The sequence below is a fragment of the Micropterus dolomieu genome, linkage group LG21 (assembly GCF_021292245.1).
Source record: "Micropterus dolomieu isolate WLL.071019.BEF.003 ecotype Adirondacks linkage group LG21, ASM2129224v1, whole genome shotgun sequence".
NCBI classification, from domain to species: Eukaryota; Metazoa; Chordata; class Actinopteri; order Centrarchiformes; family Centrarchidae; genus Micropterus; species Micropterus dolomieu.
Window position 1 is genome coordinate 18916992 of NC_060170.1, and position 15814 is coordinate 18932805.

The 15814-nt window shown below is 40.9% G+C and overlaps 2 protein-coding genes across 13 annotated transcripts in view; both read right to left on the reverse strand.

The window, feature by feature from the left end:
* Window positions 1-9733, reverse strand: part of LOC123959956 (aminopeptidase O (putative)) — a 146101-nt gene extending 136368 nt beyond the window's left edge. For 4 of the 9 annotated variants that reach the window (XM_046034338.1, XM_046034332.1, XM_046034340.1 and 1 more), the window contains exons 1-7: window positions 9685-9702; window positions 7957-8061; window positions 6138-6943; window positions 5606-5775; window positions 4437-4692; window positions 3415-3628; window positions 2788-2912 (exon numbers count right to left, since the gene is read on the reverse strand). In XM_046034338.1, coding sequence (XP_045890294.1) covers window positions 2788-2912; window positions 3415-3628; window positions 4437-4692; window positions 5606-5775; window positions 6138-6901 — 1529 coding nt within the window. In that variant the 5' untranslated portion in view covers window positions 6902-6943; window positions 7957-8061; window positions 9685-9702. Of the gene's footprint in view, window positions 1-2787; window positions 2913-3414; window positions 3629-4436; window positions 4693-5605; window positions 5776-6137; window positions 6944-7942; window positions 8062-9684 lie in introns of those variants that run through there. The other 5 variants (XM_046034339.1, XM_046034337.1, XM_046034336.1 and 2 more) reach the window with 4 other exon arrangements.
* A 398-nt stretch (window positions 9734-10131) lies between these two features.
* Window positions 10132-15814, reverse strand: part of dock8 (dedicator of cytokinesis 8) — a 54773-nt gene continuing 49090 nt past the window's right edge. For all 4 annotated transcript variants that reach the window (XM_046035155.1, XM_046035153.1, XM_046035156.1 and 1 more), the window contains 3 exons: window positions 15262-15368; window positions 12986-13156; window positions 10132-11864 (listed from right to left, as the gene is read on the reverse strand). In XM_046035155.1, coding sequence (XP_045891111.1) covers window positions 11813-11864; window positions 12986-13156; window positions 15262-15368 — 330 coding nt within the window. In that variant the 3' untranslated portion in view covers window positions 10132-11812. The remainder of the gene's footprint in view (window positions 11865-12985; window positions 13157-15261; window positions 15369-15814) is intronic.

The window sequence follows — 15814 nt, forward strand, 5'->3', positions numbered from 1 at the left end:
CAGTGACCTTTGGGTTCTTCTTTACCTCTCTCACCGAGGCTCTTCTCCCCCGATAGCTCAGTTTGGCCGGACGGCCAGCTCTAGGAAGGGTTCTGGTCGTCCCAAACGTCTTCCATTTGAGGATTATGGAGGCCACTGTGCTCTTAGCAACCTTAAGTGCAGCAGAAATTTTTTTGTAACCTTGGCCAGATCTGTGCCTTGCCACAATTCTGTCTCTGAGCTCTTCAGGCAGTTCCTTTGACCTCATGATTCTCATTTGCTCTGACATGCACTGTGAGCTGTAAGGTCTTATATAGACAGGTGTGTGGCTTTCCTAATCAAGTCCAATCAGTATAATCAAACACAGCTGGACTCAAATGAAGGTGTAGAACCATCTCAAGGATGATCAGAAGAAATAGACAGCACCTGAGTTAAATATGAGTGTCACGGCAAAGGGTCTGAATACTTATGACCATGTGATATTTCAGTTTTTCTTTTTTAATAAATTTGCAAAAATTTCTACATTTCTGTTTTTTTCTGTCAAGATGGGGTGCTGAGTGTACATTACTGAGAAATAAAATGAACTTTTTTGATTTTTGGAAAATGGCTGCAATGAAACAAAGAGTGACAAATTTAAAGGGGTCTGAATACTTTCCGTACCCACTGTATCTCCGATTGAGACCACTCGTAGCTATATAACGTCAGCAGTTCACGCAGAATACATATTCAGGTATGAGCTCATATCCTGTCTGGGGCACTGTTCTCCAGGGAGGCCTCCGGGGGAGAGGAAAAAGGCAGACAGAGTGAAAGAGAGACTGTGGTTGCAGACCGCAGACACTTGGATAACGTTCACCAACCACCCTAATCAGTTTACTTTATCACAACACAGTTTCAAAAAAGGCCAGTCATTGATGGCCTTTATTTTGCTTCAATTTCCAATTTTAACTTTATTCATATGGCTACCGGCTGTCTTTCAGTCATATCTATAGGCATACCATATGCCAGCTGAAAGTACTATATTACAGTGAAGATATAAAACTTGATTTCCAGAGAAGCTATCACTATTGCTGAATGCTAGAGGCCAGACTGAAGAGTAATCAATCGTACAGAGAAATGGAGAGGACAGGGAAGGACAACAAACACAGGAGGCTTGAATATTTACGGGGGGCAAAGAGAGAAACAGAAAGTTAGAAGATGGAAAGAGAAAAATAGGAGACAGTGAAGGGTGAAGAAGAAGTGACAAAAGCAGGACACAGCTGATTTTCAGGACAGGCTGACTACAGAAAACAGGGAGTGTAAGGTAATAGAAGGGGGATAAATATGGAAAGGGAGTGGAGGGGACAGGAGGTAAAGAGGGGAACACGGTGAGGGTGAAGAGAGAACAAAGAAACACATAGAGTAGAACTAGTGCGTAGGACAGTGAATCTGTCATCCTGTGGCTTTGCGCCCACCCATCTGCCTCTAGACCTCCACTAAAACTGCACACATACATACATAAATACACACAGGTCTAGTGTGGAACAGAAAGCCTGCAGACCACCTGAAACTACTGGTAAAAAAAGAGAAAGATATAACACAGAAGACTATTGACTGACTCGCTGAGTCAGTGAAGCTGTGCCCAGAGAAGAGGTTAGCCACCTCTCTCATCAAGAGGTTCAGGGTTTGGGGTTAGGGTTTTGGGGTCTTTAAGAGTAGGAAAAATGAATTAAAGAAAAAGGAAGAACCCTGACATTTGCAGGAAGGGATGGAGAAAATACAGGGTAGAATTGACTGAGTATCCACTTCATGGCTAAAATGTAAAAATCACAAATAAAATACAAAAGCGCTAACAGGTTAAGAGATGTGGTGGGAATTCATTATAGCAAGAGAGCTGTTTGGGATGGAAAAAGGGATGAACGAGGAAAGAGGTGGTGAGTTTTGGAAACATGATGAGGGAAGGGAGGAGTACTGTTTTGGAAAAGGGATGTAGGAACGGAGGCAATAGAAGAAGTAATGCAAAGTAGAGGGTTAATGACGGGGACAATGAAAGAACACAGGGATAGTGTATGGAAAAGGGTTTTAAGTAGAGGCCCAGCAATGAGGCTGAAGATTCCTTTGTCAGCCAACCTTTATATGTTTACATTTTGTCTGGCTTCAATCAAGTGCTGCTCGAGTATTTTAATGTTACTTTTCTTGCTGATTAAAAATAAATAAATCAGTATCAGAATTCTAAGTCTAAAACTCACAACTGAAACACATCCTTTCAAAAACCACCACAGACATGCTTGTGGGTCAGATGATAAGTCCCACAGGCTGGTGTTGAAAGCGGTTATGTTGGGGGAAAAGGAGGGATGACAAGTGAGTGAACAGAGTTTAGAGGGAGTCACGGTTGGACTTTTTAATTCAGTAAAGAATTCCAATTTGGAAAATCACCACAAAGAAGATTGAGACAAAGTGAGGGGGTTTTGAAATGTGAAGTATGTCATTAATCATGCAACCCAGAAACGTTTTACTTGAAAAACCAATCCAGAAGCAGCAGGATGAAGTTAAAAAATAACAAGCTGCTGGCAGTAGCTTTGCTCCAGCAAATCTTTGATGTTCAGTGTCTTTACAACTTTAAGTTATTGTCCAAAAATTTTAATTATTTACTGTTTATTTTTTGCACACCTAATATGCAAAATACCTCTTAAAGTTGTCTATTGTTTCACACAATTTCAACTTACCCCCCTGTTAACTAGTTATGTCTGTCTTCCTAACTTCCTTACCCTATCCTCTTTCTAGTATGTTGCCCACTCTACACCTTCCACCATTTGACCTAGGCGTTATTACCTGGCCATGCCCAGACTGGAGAACCCTGCTGGGACGATGAGAACGTCCAGGCGGGGAAAGGGGTGAACCCCCAGAACGGCGTGGGCTGCAGCCAAACATCGAGGTAACAGGTTGAGGACTCCTGTCTGCAAAAGGAAATCAACAAGTTTTACTAAACACCTGACGACGTACAATTGCAAGTTGTTAGCATATTGATACAGGGCAGGATATACAATAGTTTGTGAGTATATGTATTTGTTCTTCCACATACTTGTGTATATCTATTATAGTTCTATGTGCTGCAGGTCAGAGGATATCTTGAAGTATTCATTCTAAGGCTTTTTGTTCTTGAAGATGTTCCGCACTCATCTAAGAGACATCATCAGCTCATAACTGACTGAACGGGCAAAAGCCATTGACTTAATACTTATACATGCTATTCCACTTAGAAATTCCCATTTAGAGTATGAGGAATGTTTTAAGTAGCCCTTTTGAGAATACAGTCTTGTACTTTTACCATCTTGCCAAGAGACTGCAGTTGAAAACCGCTGGCATAATGACACAAACATTAACTGACGCTAACTGTCTCTTCTAATCATATAAGATATAATTAGCTCAAATCTCAGTGGCTCTTTGTCAAAACTCCACCTGGGCCTTTGGCAGCAAGCAGACGGGGCCAAACACACGGTGTGGAATCACCCGCTGGGACCCAGCCGACCGCTCAGTAAATCGGCAAGGGTAGTCGCCATGGGAACAAGAGATGCCGTCATCCACCATGCCTGAATAATCAGTTACAGAGAGCCCCTCATCCTCAAGGGAAGAGTAAGAGAATGCAGAGTCTAAGCGGGTGGTCTGGTCTCCGCTGTAGCAGATTAAAATGGGGAAGAAAAGTTTAATCCAAGGTTAATAACAATGATTTAATGAATTTTCTTATTTCTTATGAATGTTCACTTTTGGAGTTGGTGAACCAAATGTGGCACAATGTGTCCTGTCTCGCTGTGCAAAGAATGGAATTTAAAGCAGTGGAATTATGGAATATGTATGTCACAAAGGCAAACCACAGTGATCCCAAAAAATATCTAGGTGCCGACATGCAATGTCATTCACTCTAAATTCAATATCCAGCACTAACGCTGTCCTCAGCATCAGAACTGTTCCAAGGTTTCGAGTGACTTCCAAGTTTCCTTCCAGCCAGTCGCTGAAAATAAAGGCCTTCCTTGTAGCAAGAGATTCCTGGGGCCTGCAGCAGGCTACAGCTGGGCTGCTGCTGGAGGAAAACCATGATGAGAGGAGGAGGATTACTGGAAACCACTGGCAGACCTGCTAACCTCATGGCCAGTGGAGAGGGAGACCCTAGTCTAACCCTGCCCGGCGCACAGCAAGCCAGCCCTCTCCAATGCCCCTGCATGCACTCTAAATCCTTCACTTCTATGCAATTTGCGTCAGCTTTACTTTGTTTTTCTGTCTCCAAAGATAATTTCTGCTGGGCATTGAACCCAGTGTACTACAGTGCAAGCTTTAATGTACTTGTCATAAAAAGCTGACCGAGTGTTGCACACCTGCACCCTTTTTGGTATGGCGAAAGGAAAGTTTCACCATGGAATGTTGAAGGGCGAGACCTGGGTTAATAACAGTCTGGAGAGGAGGAGGTCTTACAAGAAGAAAAGTACCTAAAATACCTGCCAGTCTGGTGTGGAGAGCCCTTTACTTCGTCACTGGCAGAGCTTCCAAGTCCAGACACAAGCTCAGTCTCAGCCCATTTCCCAGGTCCAGCCCTGACTTTGGCCCTCTTGCCGCAATCCGTCCTCACCCCTTTTTCCAGTGCTGGGGGAATTTCTGCTGTGACTTGTTGCCAGTGGCCCACTGCCAAGGTGAAGGTGGAGGCGGGCATGGGCATAGTGACATAGTAATTCCAGATTAAGAAACCTGCAGAGAGTAGAGGAAGGAAAAGAGAGACACAATGAAAATATCAAAAGGTAGAGAAGTTTAGAAAACAGACAGAGATCACAGAGAATAATGGAGACAATTTGGACTGAATTGCCACTTAACTATACAGTCTGATGTCGTGTTGATGTTAGACTTTTTCTTTTTTTTGTCCCAACCAATCCATATCTCTCATACCAACATTTCAGATGACACCGATAATACAGTGGGCCTAGTGGTCACGAACATCTTTCATGTCAAAGAAATATGTCAATTTAAGAGTTGTCAACTTACAACAACCTGTACAGCTGACTTAATCTTATCCACACTTAAATCAATATTTGTAGCAATTCTCTGCCATTATTTTTCTGGCTCTGACTCAGTAAGATGACGCCATCATTCGTTCAGGCCCAATGACAACAAAATTATTTGTCATACTTTTTCCTGTACCTTGTATGTTTCTCTACAATCCCCTTTTTCATTTTACAAAATAAGTCAAACTTCTCAAATGCATCAGTGCTGTCTTAACAGAAGCTGCTGTGCAAGAACTTTGTGGAAATGCAGTAAAATTTAAAGAAACTGGCAAAGTTTCCCGATTTCCTTATTTAGATCAGGAAATATTTGACCAAATAAGTAAACAAGCCTAAATACATTTATTACTGAACATTCAGTGCCAATTTTTTAAAACTTCAGACTACATTTTCTCAAAATGTGGAGGTCCAATACCCAGCACTACTTACAATTCATTAAAATGTACTTTTATTATTGAACAAGTCAATTAACAATAAGCCACATGCTTCATGTAAACTGTACAGAACGAAATCCTTTTGAGGCAAATTTGTGACGTGACCTTAAGCTATATTAATAAAATCAACCTGCTACTGGTTGTCACAAAAGGATTTAAATAACAGCTTACGTGTGTCCCCGTCCTCAATAGGTACAGTCTGCTCCTCCCCACTCATCAAAACCACACACTCACTGGGGGCCCGTACTGTTGCCTGCCATGTTGACATGGCAACAGGCGGCTCCTGGCAGGGGAAGAGGGCTCGGTTGTTGATGGGAGAACCGGCAGTGTAAACACACACCCTGGAAGGGTAAACAATGGTAAACTATAAACAACCCTCATTTTAATGCTCAAAGGATCCACCAAACACGCACACACACATTCATGTAAGGCATCCACACACATATACATATACACGTCCACACACATACACATATACACGTAAAGCATCCACACAAAGAACGGAATATAATAGCCTGAGGCGTGTTTTTGTGAATTCATTAATCAGTATTATTCTATTTCAACAAGGCCTGCTCAGAATATTACACTGTAATTCAAGTAGCAAAAACTGCAGCAGATGTGCTGCTGTTTGCCAGTGTTAAAACCTTTAAAGGTGTCAAATCCTACAAAAGCACTGTTACGGAATATGCATCCTGAGACAAACCTGTTGTCCTGGTCTTTGGTCCACTTCACAGAGCCTCCTGTTGGCCTCGTCTCATAGCAGATCCTGAGAGCATGAGGGAACTCCTGAGGTGATACGATACCCTTCTTCCTCACCTGCAGACTCCAGCGGTCTCTATGAAAATGCAGTGAGCTGCCATCCTGAGCACCAGGGGCACGGCTGCACTGTAAAAACAGCTTGTGCTTCTGCCTCCATTGGCGTGAGGGCAGGGAGATAAGGTTCTGAATAAAGGCTGCTTGTGGGTTCACTGAACTGACCCCTGACCTCTCAGATGCGACCTCTGGTAGGAGGCTGGACACAGAGGTGACATCCACCTCTTCGACCTTTGACACATCGAGGTCACAGCAGTCCAGCACTAACGTGAAATCACCGTCACTGGTGGTTTCCCATGAATGTGAGGACTGACTATTTTCAGTGTCACCTGCATTCTGCGACGCAACCTCAGACAGAGCCTTAAATTCAGCTCGGTCTCCTTCTTTAGCACCAAACATCTTCTCCGTAGAATTCCCAAGTCCATCCTGACTCCCTCCAGCCTCTATAGTCCCAGGTCCAGGTCCAGTGTCATCTTCAGCCTTAGTCCCAACTCCAGAGCAAGGCTCCAGGAACAGAACAACACTACCACTGATGACCTTCCTGTCAAAATGAACAGTCATATCCAGCACATAATGTCTGACAAGTATGTGGTTAGTATTGGCTCGGAGTGGAAGGTCATCTGTGTCGGGGTTTAGGTCCCTGTCTGGCTCCATGTCACACAAATGACGTCAAAGTTGAACAAAGGAGGGCTAAACCTATAAGGCAAGACCAAAAATAAAGCTTTATTTATTTATCTGTTTTTTTGAGTTATAAACTTTTTATTTATGGTAGGGTAATTGACTGGGTCTGTGTTTATGTAAGTTTCAGACAAAACTACTAGTTGATATTCTATATCTTCCTGTGAGCTGAGGTACTTACTTTAGCCTGTGAATTAAATGTTCTGCCAGTGTACTGTGCTGAAGCCAAATCTGTCAGGGTCTGTATGCTTGACTTAAACTCAAACTTAAATGTCAACTTCGTCTGTTCACACATTCCAGAAATGTTTCCAAACAGGAAAACTTCTTAATGATCCCATTTTGATCTAGGTTATTATAGCAGTAAGAGCGAAACACCTTAGCCCAGCGCCAGGAACCACTAACTGTCTGCAGTAGCCTATTTTAAAGCTCTCCTGCTGTATACGAGAGTTTCTGTCTGTCACAATCCTTCCATTTAGTCTGCTTGGGGCATGAAGCGGGCTTGGCAAGACATAGGTGCAATTACCATTTACAGCAGGAAATCCTCAGAGGTTATTAGGTGCAGGAGTATATTCATAAAATTATGAGCACACAAAAACAGAGGATACATATCTACATCAACAGGAAAAGCCAGAAAAAGCCATAATATCTCACTCAATGGCTTGGCCAGGTCATTTGTCCGGGGTTTTAGCCTTGAATGTAACTCAACAGCAACAACAAAAATATTTTTAATCTTTATGACGCAGGCTGTATTACAGGCCTTCAAAGAACGGAGGCTACACGCAATAATATTGCTATATTTTGTTTGAAGTACTGTACCTATACTCAGCAGGCCTGTATGTAGAGAGAGAGAGAGAGAGAGAGCGCACTGCTCACAGCTTCAGCGCATCTCTGCGAATACTGAATTGTCCCTAGCAAAATTGTAATCAAAATATTTAAATATAAATGTTGTCTGTCAGTGTATTTGCTGTACAAACAGTCCGCCACAAAGCAGTGTGAGAATAACATGACACAGCTGACCGTGACACAGACACCTGTCATTCTCTTTGCTGTCTCTGTCCTCCTCACTCAGAGACACCTCTGCTCTGTTTGGGGCTGTCTCTCTGCTCCAGGACGCTTCCCTCTGAAGGGGCTGTGAGCTGCAGTTTATCAGAGGAGCAGAAGTTAACATTTGTGTAGATGTAGGCTTGTGAGATTTATGTCTGATCAGAATTGTTTTCAGTTTCGGTTTTCTACCTCTGATTATCGCGTACAGTCCCAGACGGGCTCTGATCTAAATGGGGTAGCCTACTACCATATCAGCAGAGCAACAATGCAGGGTAATGCACAGCAGAGGGGCAGGTAGATTTTGTTAAAATATTATGACTTCATTATCTTTAGATTGCGATTTTATTCTCATAATATTACGACTTTTGTCTCAAAATATTGTCAGAACACAGATAAGTGGGAGAGATTTTTAATGAGCAGAAAGTTTTAAACATGAGCAGAAAACCTGCTGAAACATAGGAGCCATTAACGTCAAGAGGTTTCTAACTGACTGTGCCACATGCTTAAATACTTGAGGCTACTTCAGTCATGCCTGCATGTGTGTTGACTCAGCAAGGATGAAATAAAATGACAAAGGTACTACAGGAGAAACATTTCTGACAGCAATACAGAATGCCCGAGAGCCTTACTGCATTATATTGCACTATATTTTTATATTTTGAACTGTCACCTGATTTTTGTGTTTCCTTTTATATACATTAAGACATTTCCTCAATGAACTGGTGCAGAAAAATTAACCAGAATGTTGGAAGTTGTTTAAAGCCCGAATTTAGGGTAGGACCCCCAGACCCCCCATTAAAATTATTTGTTTTAATTATTATCAGGTGAAACATGAAAGATTTCTGGCTTGGGCTAAGCCCCCAATGTTTCAAGAGCCTGGAAACGCCCATGTCTCACATTACTGTTAGAGGCTGAATAAATACATCATCTCTGACCTACATGACCACTCTGGTTCTGTCAATGCTCTTGAGTATAGTCAGAGACGTTTTATAGAGCCTATATTTGGTATAGTAAAACTTGTAGACTATGTTCTGTATTTCTGCATACTGTTACTATACAATGGAATACCACAAGAGTGGCCCCAGGAGTTTTCAAATGAGCTGATGTTGGTTTAGCGGAGTAAAGACAGAGATTAAATAGATGATGTAACGTACTAAACTATCCTTGTGAAAGTTTAAACTGTGACAGGTCAGGGCGCATCCAGTGTCCTTGCAGGCAGAACAGGTAAGCGCTTGTCTGTCATGCAGACCAGAAAGAACGTTACTGTTCCCTTTATCTTTATGCGTTAGCCTTCATCTTTGTGTTTTTATTACAGGCTACAGTGCAAAAGTAGAAACACTTAAGAACTGTAAGTGATGTTTAAGAGCCTTGTCACGCATATTTACACATACTGAAGTCGCATGAGGAGACCTGACTGCTCAGTAGCACGTTCATAAAAACAGCACAAAAGACGAGTCATCGTGAATTAAAGTTAGCGTTGTTAATTTAACGGTGGCGTGAAGCTAACTAACGTTAACGTTAACAGAGTGACATGAGAGAGTTCACACATCACAAGTCTGTCAATCAAAACTCAACGTCCAAAACTAAGAGCAGCAGTGCTGCCAGGAATCACCAGCTTCACTGCAGCTAACGGTGTATTTAACAACAGCCGTCTACATGCCGCTGGGAATCGCAAAAAACTTACTCGCTTGTTGTCAATGAAATCTACAACTAACCTGTTTCCGTCATGTCGGCGTCGCGCCGTGATGACGTCGTATAGACGCGACAACAGCATATTGTAGTTTCCCCTGGATTCTTCCCGCCTTTTAAAATTCCTTTGTAGTTTATCCAATATTTAGGCAGGGTAAAAAAAAAAAAAAACAGACTGTGGGGAAAAAAATCATTGATCAGAAAGAGGTCGAATAAATTGTCTCACTGAATTTTTACTGAGTACTGAAAAAATATGACTAATAAAATGCATATAGGTAAATTAAATAAATAGCCTAATAGCAGTTACAGAAAACTGTTATTAAGCTTAAAATGTAGATAAACGAATTATATTAATTTTTATTATAAACAAAATAATACATTTATAATAATAAATTTTGTTAAAGGCCATTTCAATTTCCCCAATTAAGATTAAAGTTTAAAATGAGTAACTAAACACAGTGGTGACAAATGTGTATATATTAATAAGTTTTATTCAGGTGCTTCAACAGCATTGTATGCATGACAAGGTAAAATTCCACATTTCCACAACAGGTATGAACATAAAAATAGTTGAACACCACCTTTCAGCAATATATATTGTATGTTTCAAAAAATAGGTATACATTTTAATTCTCAAAATTAATACACACACTGAATAACCTTTTCATCTTATTTATCCATTTCAAAAACAGTTCATAAATAAGAGATGTACCTGGAAACTGAGTGAAAAATGTTTAAATGAGTATTAATAATGTATATAAAAATGTATACCCACTTTTGACACAGAACATTTTCATTACTGAAATACAGTATTAGCTGCAACACCAATGAAATGAGCTGTTTCATGGATGTCAAATAAATTCAGGTTGTCACACTTTAATACTGCAAAGCAGTAGTATATTTTTCTCAACTGGAATGTATTCTGAAATATGGAGAAAACATAATTCACACTTGAGTTTTCAAAATGTTGCATATCTAGTTAAGTGTCTCAGTTACTAAGTAAATAAGGAATTAATTAAATTTGGCACTGTGTGTGTCGTAGAAAGCTGTCTATTTACACAGGTACTGAAACAACTGGAACATACACTGACATCGATACAGCACACTCAGTCACTGAATCCTGCTTACTGAATAATAGTTCAAATTAATATCATTATTGCTATTATTCATCTAAAAATACATTTCCATAAAATAAAATGCAGAATAGTTTTTCATACCTTTGTAAACATCTTTGAAATTATTTGATGAAATACCACTACTATATACAAAATGTGGATTTAGAGCTAAGCCATCTGTAATTTAGAGCCTCAGATAAGTCTATCTGCCTCCTGTGAAATTACAACAGATAACTCTTAATAAGTTAAACTCTTCTAGGTACTGTATGTCCAACAATAATAAGACAAAAATGGCCTTAAGAGTTAACACAGGAAAGAAATTGTGTCTATTTTTTCTAGTGCACAAATCCATCCATACTCTTGCTGCTCTAACTGGCACATGTCACACATAGACTCCCAGAGTGGAATTTCAAAGGCCCTTTAGCACATAACAGAATCATTTATCATTACTGAGTACAAAGTGACTTCAGTATGGCTTCAACATCTTTAACTCCAGAAATGATCTAAATAACCACTCATCCACTCACACATTTACATACACATACACACAGGACACAAGCATTATTGGCACACATACAGGCTCTGGGTCAGCGAGGACCTCAGAGAGGAACACTAGTCCGCCTCTTTACCAACCCAGAGGAAATGTTTGCAGCATTATTAGGACTTGAAGTTATCTAAAAAAGGAAACCAACAGAGCCAAAGCGTCTGAAGATTTTACAGTGAAATGCTCAGTAAGCTACACATTGCTTGAGATTCCCACTTCCCTATTCTTACGTCCTGTAACAAACAACCATGATCAATCATAAAAGTGGACATGTGGCAGATATTATTTAACACTGCCAGACTGCTGAAACTGTAAGTCCTCCACTGTGGACACAAGGTACTCCTCCAGCGCAGAGGAGTGCAAGGGTATCACCAGCAGTTCCTTTCCTTGTGTTTCTCCTTTTTTCATCTTTTCTTCTCTTTTCCTCTCAGTTGTGTGCCAGCCTCCCCTTCCTCTCTGTAGCGCTCTCGCTCTCTCAGACGAGCTGTAGCATTCTCAGGAGTTTTCCTCCGGAGCTCTGCGGAAACTTAGACGTTTAAAGGAATCCCTGTGAGAGGGAAAGGATAGCAGGTGAGGAAACAATGACAACAAAACATTACATTTACATTTAGCTGACGCTTTTATACAAAGCAAATTACAATTGCTATATATGTCAGCGGTTGCACACCTCTGAAACAACTAGGGGTTATGTGTCTTGCTCAGAGACACATTGGTGGATGTGTCACAGTGGGAATTGAAGCTGGGACTCTCACACCAAAGGCATATGTCTTATCCAATGCCCCATCACCCCCAAAACATAAAATATGATGATGTTGAGGGGAGGAGTAACAGTCAGGACGCAAGGTAAATGTTTCCATGAGCAAGGCACAAAAATAGGAATTTTCAGTTACTCAGTTACTTGCTCTTTACAACCTGATGCCAGAAGTGCTTCACCGAGGCCTATATATTATACATGGTCATTGCAGCTTGGATTTTGCTTTTCTATCGATTATATTGGCCGATATTAGCTTGATGCAGATGTATCTGTATATACACTGTATCAACATATCGGATCTATTAAACTCTCAAATATCAATATTGGTAACTGAGCTCAAAAATACAGTATTGACAAGCCTTTTTTTTGTTTTATTAAAATTGTTATATCATTTTGCTGGTGTTTACATCATACAGGCACACAATGCTTAAGCCTTTGTTAGACATTATGTGAAGTGAACTGCATGCGAATTGATTTTATCAAGAACACACACAGCTGATTTGGGAGGCTCTCTTCACACTGCAGATGCTGAGTGATTTTCAGAAAAATCACAATTTAGGGGAAAGATTTCGCTCATCCCTCAGCATGGACAAAAGATTGCTAAGTACATTGCTATCAAGATGATCACGCCCCATCATGAAAGCACTTTAGTCTCGAGTGTTTACTAATACATGAGTACAATGTGGCCGTGGCATTGGTTAAATGTCTGGGTACTGTGGCTGTGGTTCAGCTATCAATATTTGTAGAGGTGACACGTACAGTGTGAATGGATCTCTGCTCAATTGCATTTGTTCTCACTTTCCTTTGGGTTCAGCAATCATACGGAGGGATGAAAAGATCAATGATATGTGGGGTCACCTCAGTCTCTCTTGTCAAAGCAGTATTGGCCTGTTTGACTCGGTGGGTCTGTTTACCTGTTCTCCAGCCGAGGCCTGATGATGGGTTTGTAGAGCTCGGGAATCTTCCTCTCCAGCATGGGCCTCAGGCTCTCTCTCAGGCGGTTGTAGTTCTTCTTCAGCTCCTGCTGGTACTCTTTCTGGTCCAACGTGATCAGGTGCTTATTCTTCTCAACTGCCTCACCACACCTAACAAGGTGAAATCAGTTTTATAATGCATTTTCTGACATTGCATGAGATGAAAAAAGTTGAATGTACTCCTTGACCTTTTTGATGCAATAACCTCAAACTTAAGAACAGCTTCAACAATGATACTACGCAAACCAATCTCGCAGTAATCCCCTCTCTATCCTAAAGACTTCAGAAATGCACTGCACTGTTTCATGCTAACAACGTCCTGTAACTACTTGACATAAATTGGACTGCTTTACATGCCAGAACTTTAAATGAGTTAACCATGTACTTGACTGTAAGGAACTCCTAGATGTCTGTTAGATACTTCCCCAAGTAACTCAGCTAGAATGTGAGCAGGGGTAAAATGTCTAATCACAAATGACAAACAAATAAAAATCCTATTCTCCCTTACATGCTGCAACAGAGAAAATGCCTTATGGTAAAGGAGGGCACCACAAGATCTGAGCTGAACTATGAGCAGAGGGCAGGAATGGGGTTTCCCTTTAGTCCTTTGTCATGACATGTATAATGGCAAACATACAGAGCAGACTGCAGGAAATCAGAAAGACTGGGATGATTGCTAACACATGTCTGAATTCATCTCTTAGCTTTTAATGAGGGTAACATGCAAACTGCAATGCTGTGTATACAGTAAATACTCAGGGCAATGTGCATTAAGGGCAGTTCACAAGAGTAAAGCCATAGAATCAGTTATAAAATAAAATCCAACTACTCATGTGCAGCTCTCTATATGAATGCTTGTTTGTGTGTTTTTGTATCTGCGACTGAACTAGGACTGGAACTTGTTGTCCAAATTAATGATTCCAGGCTAATCATAATTAAAAGTCAACAACGAATGGAGTTTTGTGTGATACAATGCTGCAGTACAACACAGTTCATTATTAAGAATATTATTACTAATCTTGATGGAGCTATATCAGGCGGACCTACCCAGAACATTACAGTGCATCTGTTCACTGCAATGAGTATGTCGATAAAAAGCAGTATTTACAAATGAGTTTCACAGCAAATGACATGTTTGGGTGAGAGGCCTGACACATACTGTATGTGGTGGGAGAGATTTCATTCAGTGGGGGAAAGATGACCAACTTAGAAAACATTGTTGCCGTTTTACAATGCCAAGAAGACTGGCATACAAAGGGTTTGGCGCCAGCTTGCCTGGATTTACGATAGAAAATAAACCTTTCTGAAATTACAGTAAATATTTGCCAACCTGCTTGTAGCAATCAAGGCAGCTTGAATGTGACATGAGGGTTAGAAAATGAAAAGAACCTTTTGGAAGCAATGGCACATGCAAGATGAAAGTACACACATACAAACACACGCACGCACATAGACACACACACACACACACACACACACACACACACACAACCACGCACACACACCTGTGTCTCCCGCACAACATCAGCATATCCTCAGACACATTGCTGTGGGTAATGTGGTTTAAATTATGTTCTGAATATTCAAAATATAATGAAACTCTCACAATAAACCTTTGCAATTGGACGAGAAGAAAACCATAGTGATATTATGAGTAAAAATATCTTCCACTGTCACATGGCAAATGAAAAATATATCCCCTGTCACAATGGGTTATAATATTTCACATTCCTCTTACTGTACCATTCTTTAACTGCCATCTGGTATGCAATTGGGTGGATATTATCACTTCCATCACTGCATCTTGAGTGACACTCTGCTTAAACAGCAGGAAATCGGCCTCCATCAGCCGCCGCTGTCTATAGTGCTTATTTAAATCTTCCTACACTGCCACCAATAATGGTGTATACATAGAGCATCCTGGAGAAGACTTACTCTTTCTAAGTCTCACAAAGATACAGAATATTCAGTACTCTGAAATCTCTTTAAGTATTGTTCTGTACATCCACCTACTGAATCAGTGCCAGTCATTGGTAACGACAAAGAGAAGCAAAAATGCTAAAATCAAGTAAAATAGTTGGTGAACCCCTCTAGGTTTATGCCTCACCATGAAAGTTCTTGTATTTGGGGATTTTTTAGTTGAGTTTTTTCATAATTTTGCATGACTTTAGTGAAGTGTGTTGTCACTAGGTGGCATTTCTTTGATCGTAACTTACCTCATTATAAACTCTTTGAAACACAGGCGCAGCTTATTGTGGTGACGGAAGAGCTTCGGGTCCGCTGGGATCTCATTCAGGAAGACCTGGGCCACCTCCAATGGGCCCTACAACGGGTGGGGGGGCGGAGAGAGGAGGAAAGGGACAGAAACAAAGAGACAGAGTTAGAGAGACTAAGAAAGAGAAAGCAAAAACAGAACACAGGAAGGAAAGAGAGGAGGTAAGAGAGGAAACATTTGAGAGCATATGAACAAAAGGAGGGATGAGAATTCCTCTCATTCAGACGGGGAGGAATGACTTCCTAACTGAATGCCTAATGCAGCTATGGGCTGAGATGCTGAACTAGAACATGAGGAAGATATCAGATCAGAGAAGGAACCATGATTAGCCTCCTGCATGGCTAATGTCACCGCTAACCCTGCATACACCCACCATTTGGCTCCCATTTGCCCAGTATGAGATCTTGTTATCCTAACTTATATTCATCATAAAACCACAGTACGCTCGCACAGCGTCTGCATCACGACAGGCACAGTTAAACAGCCCTGATTAG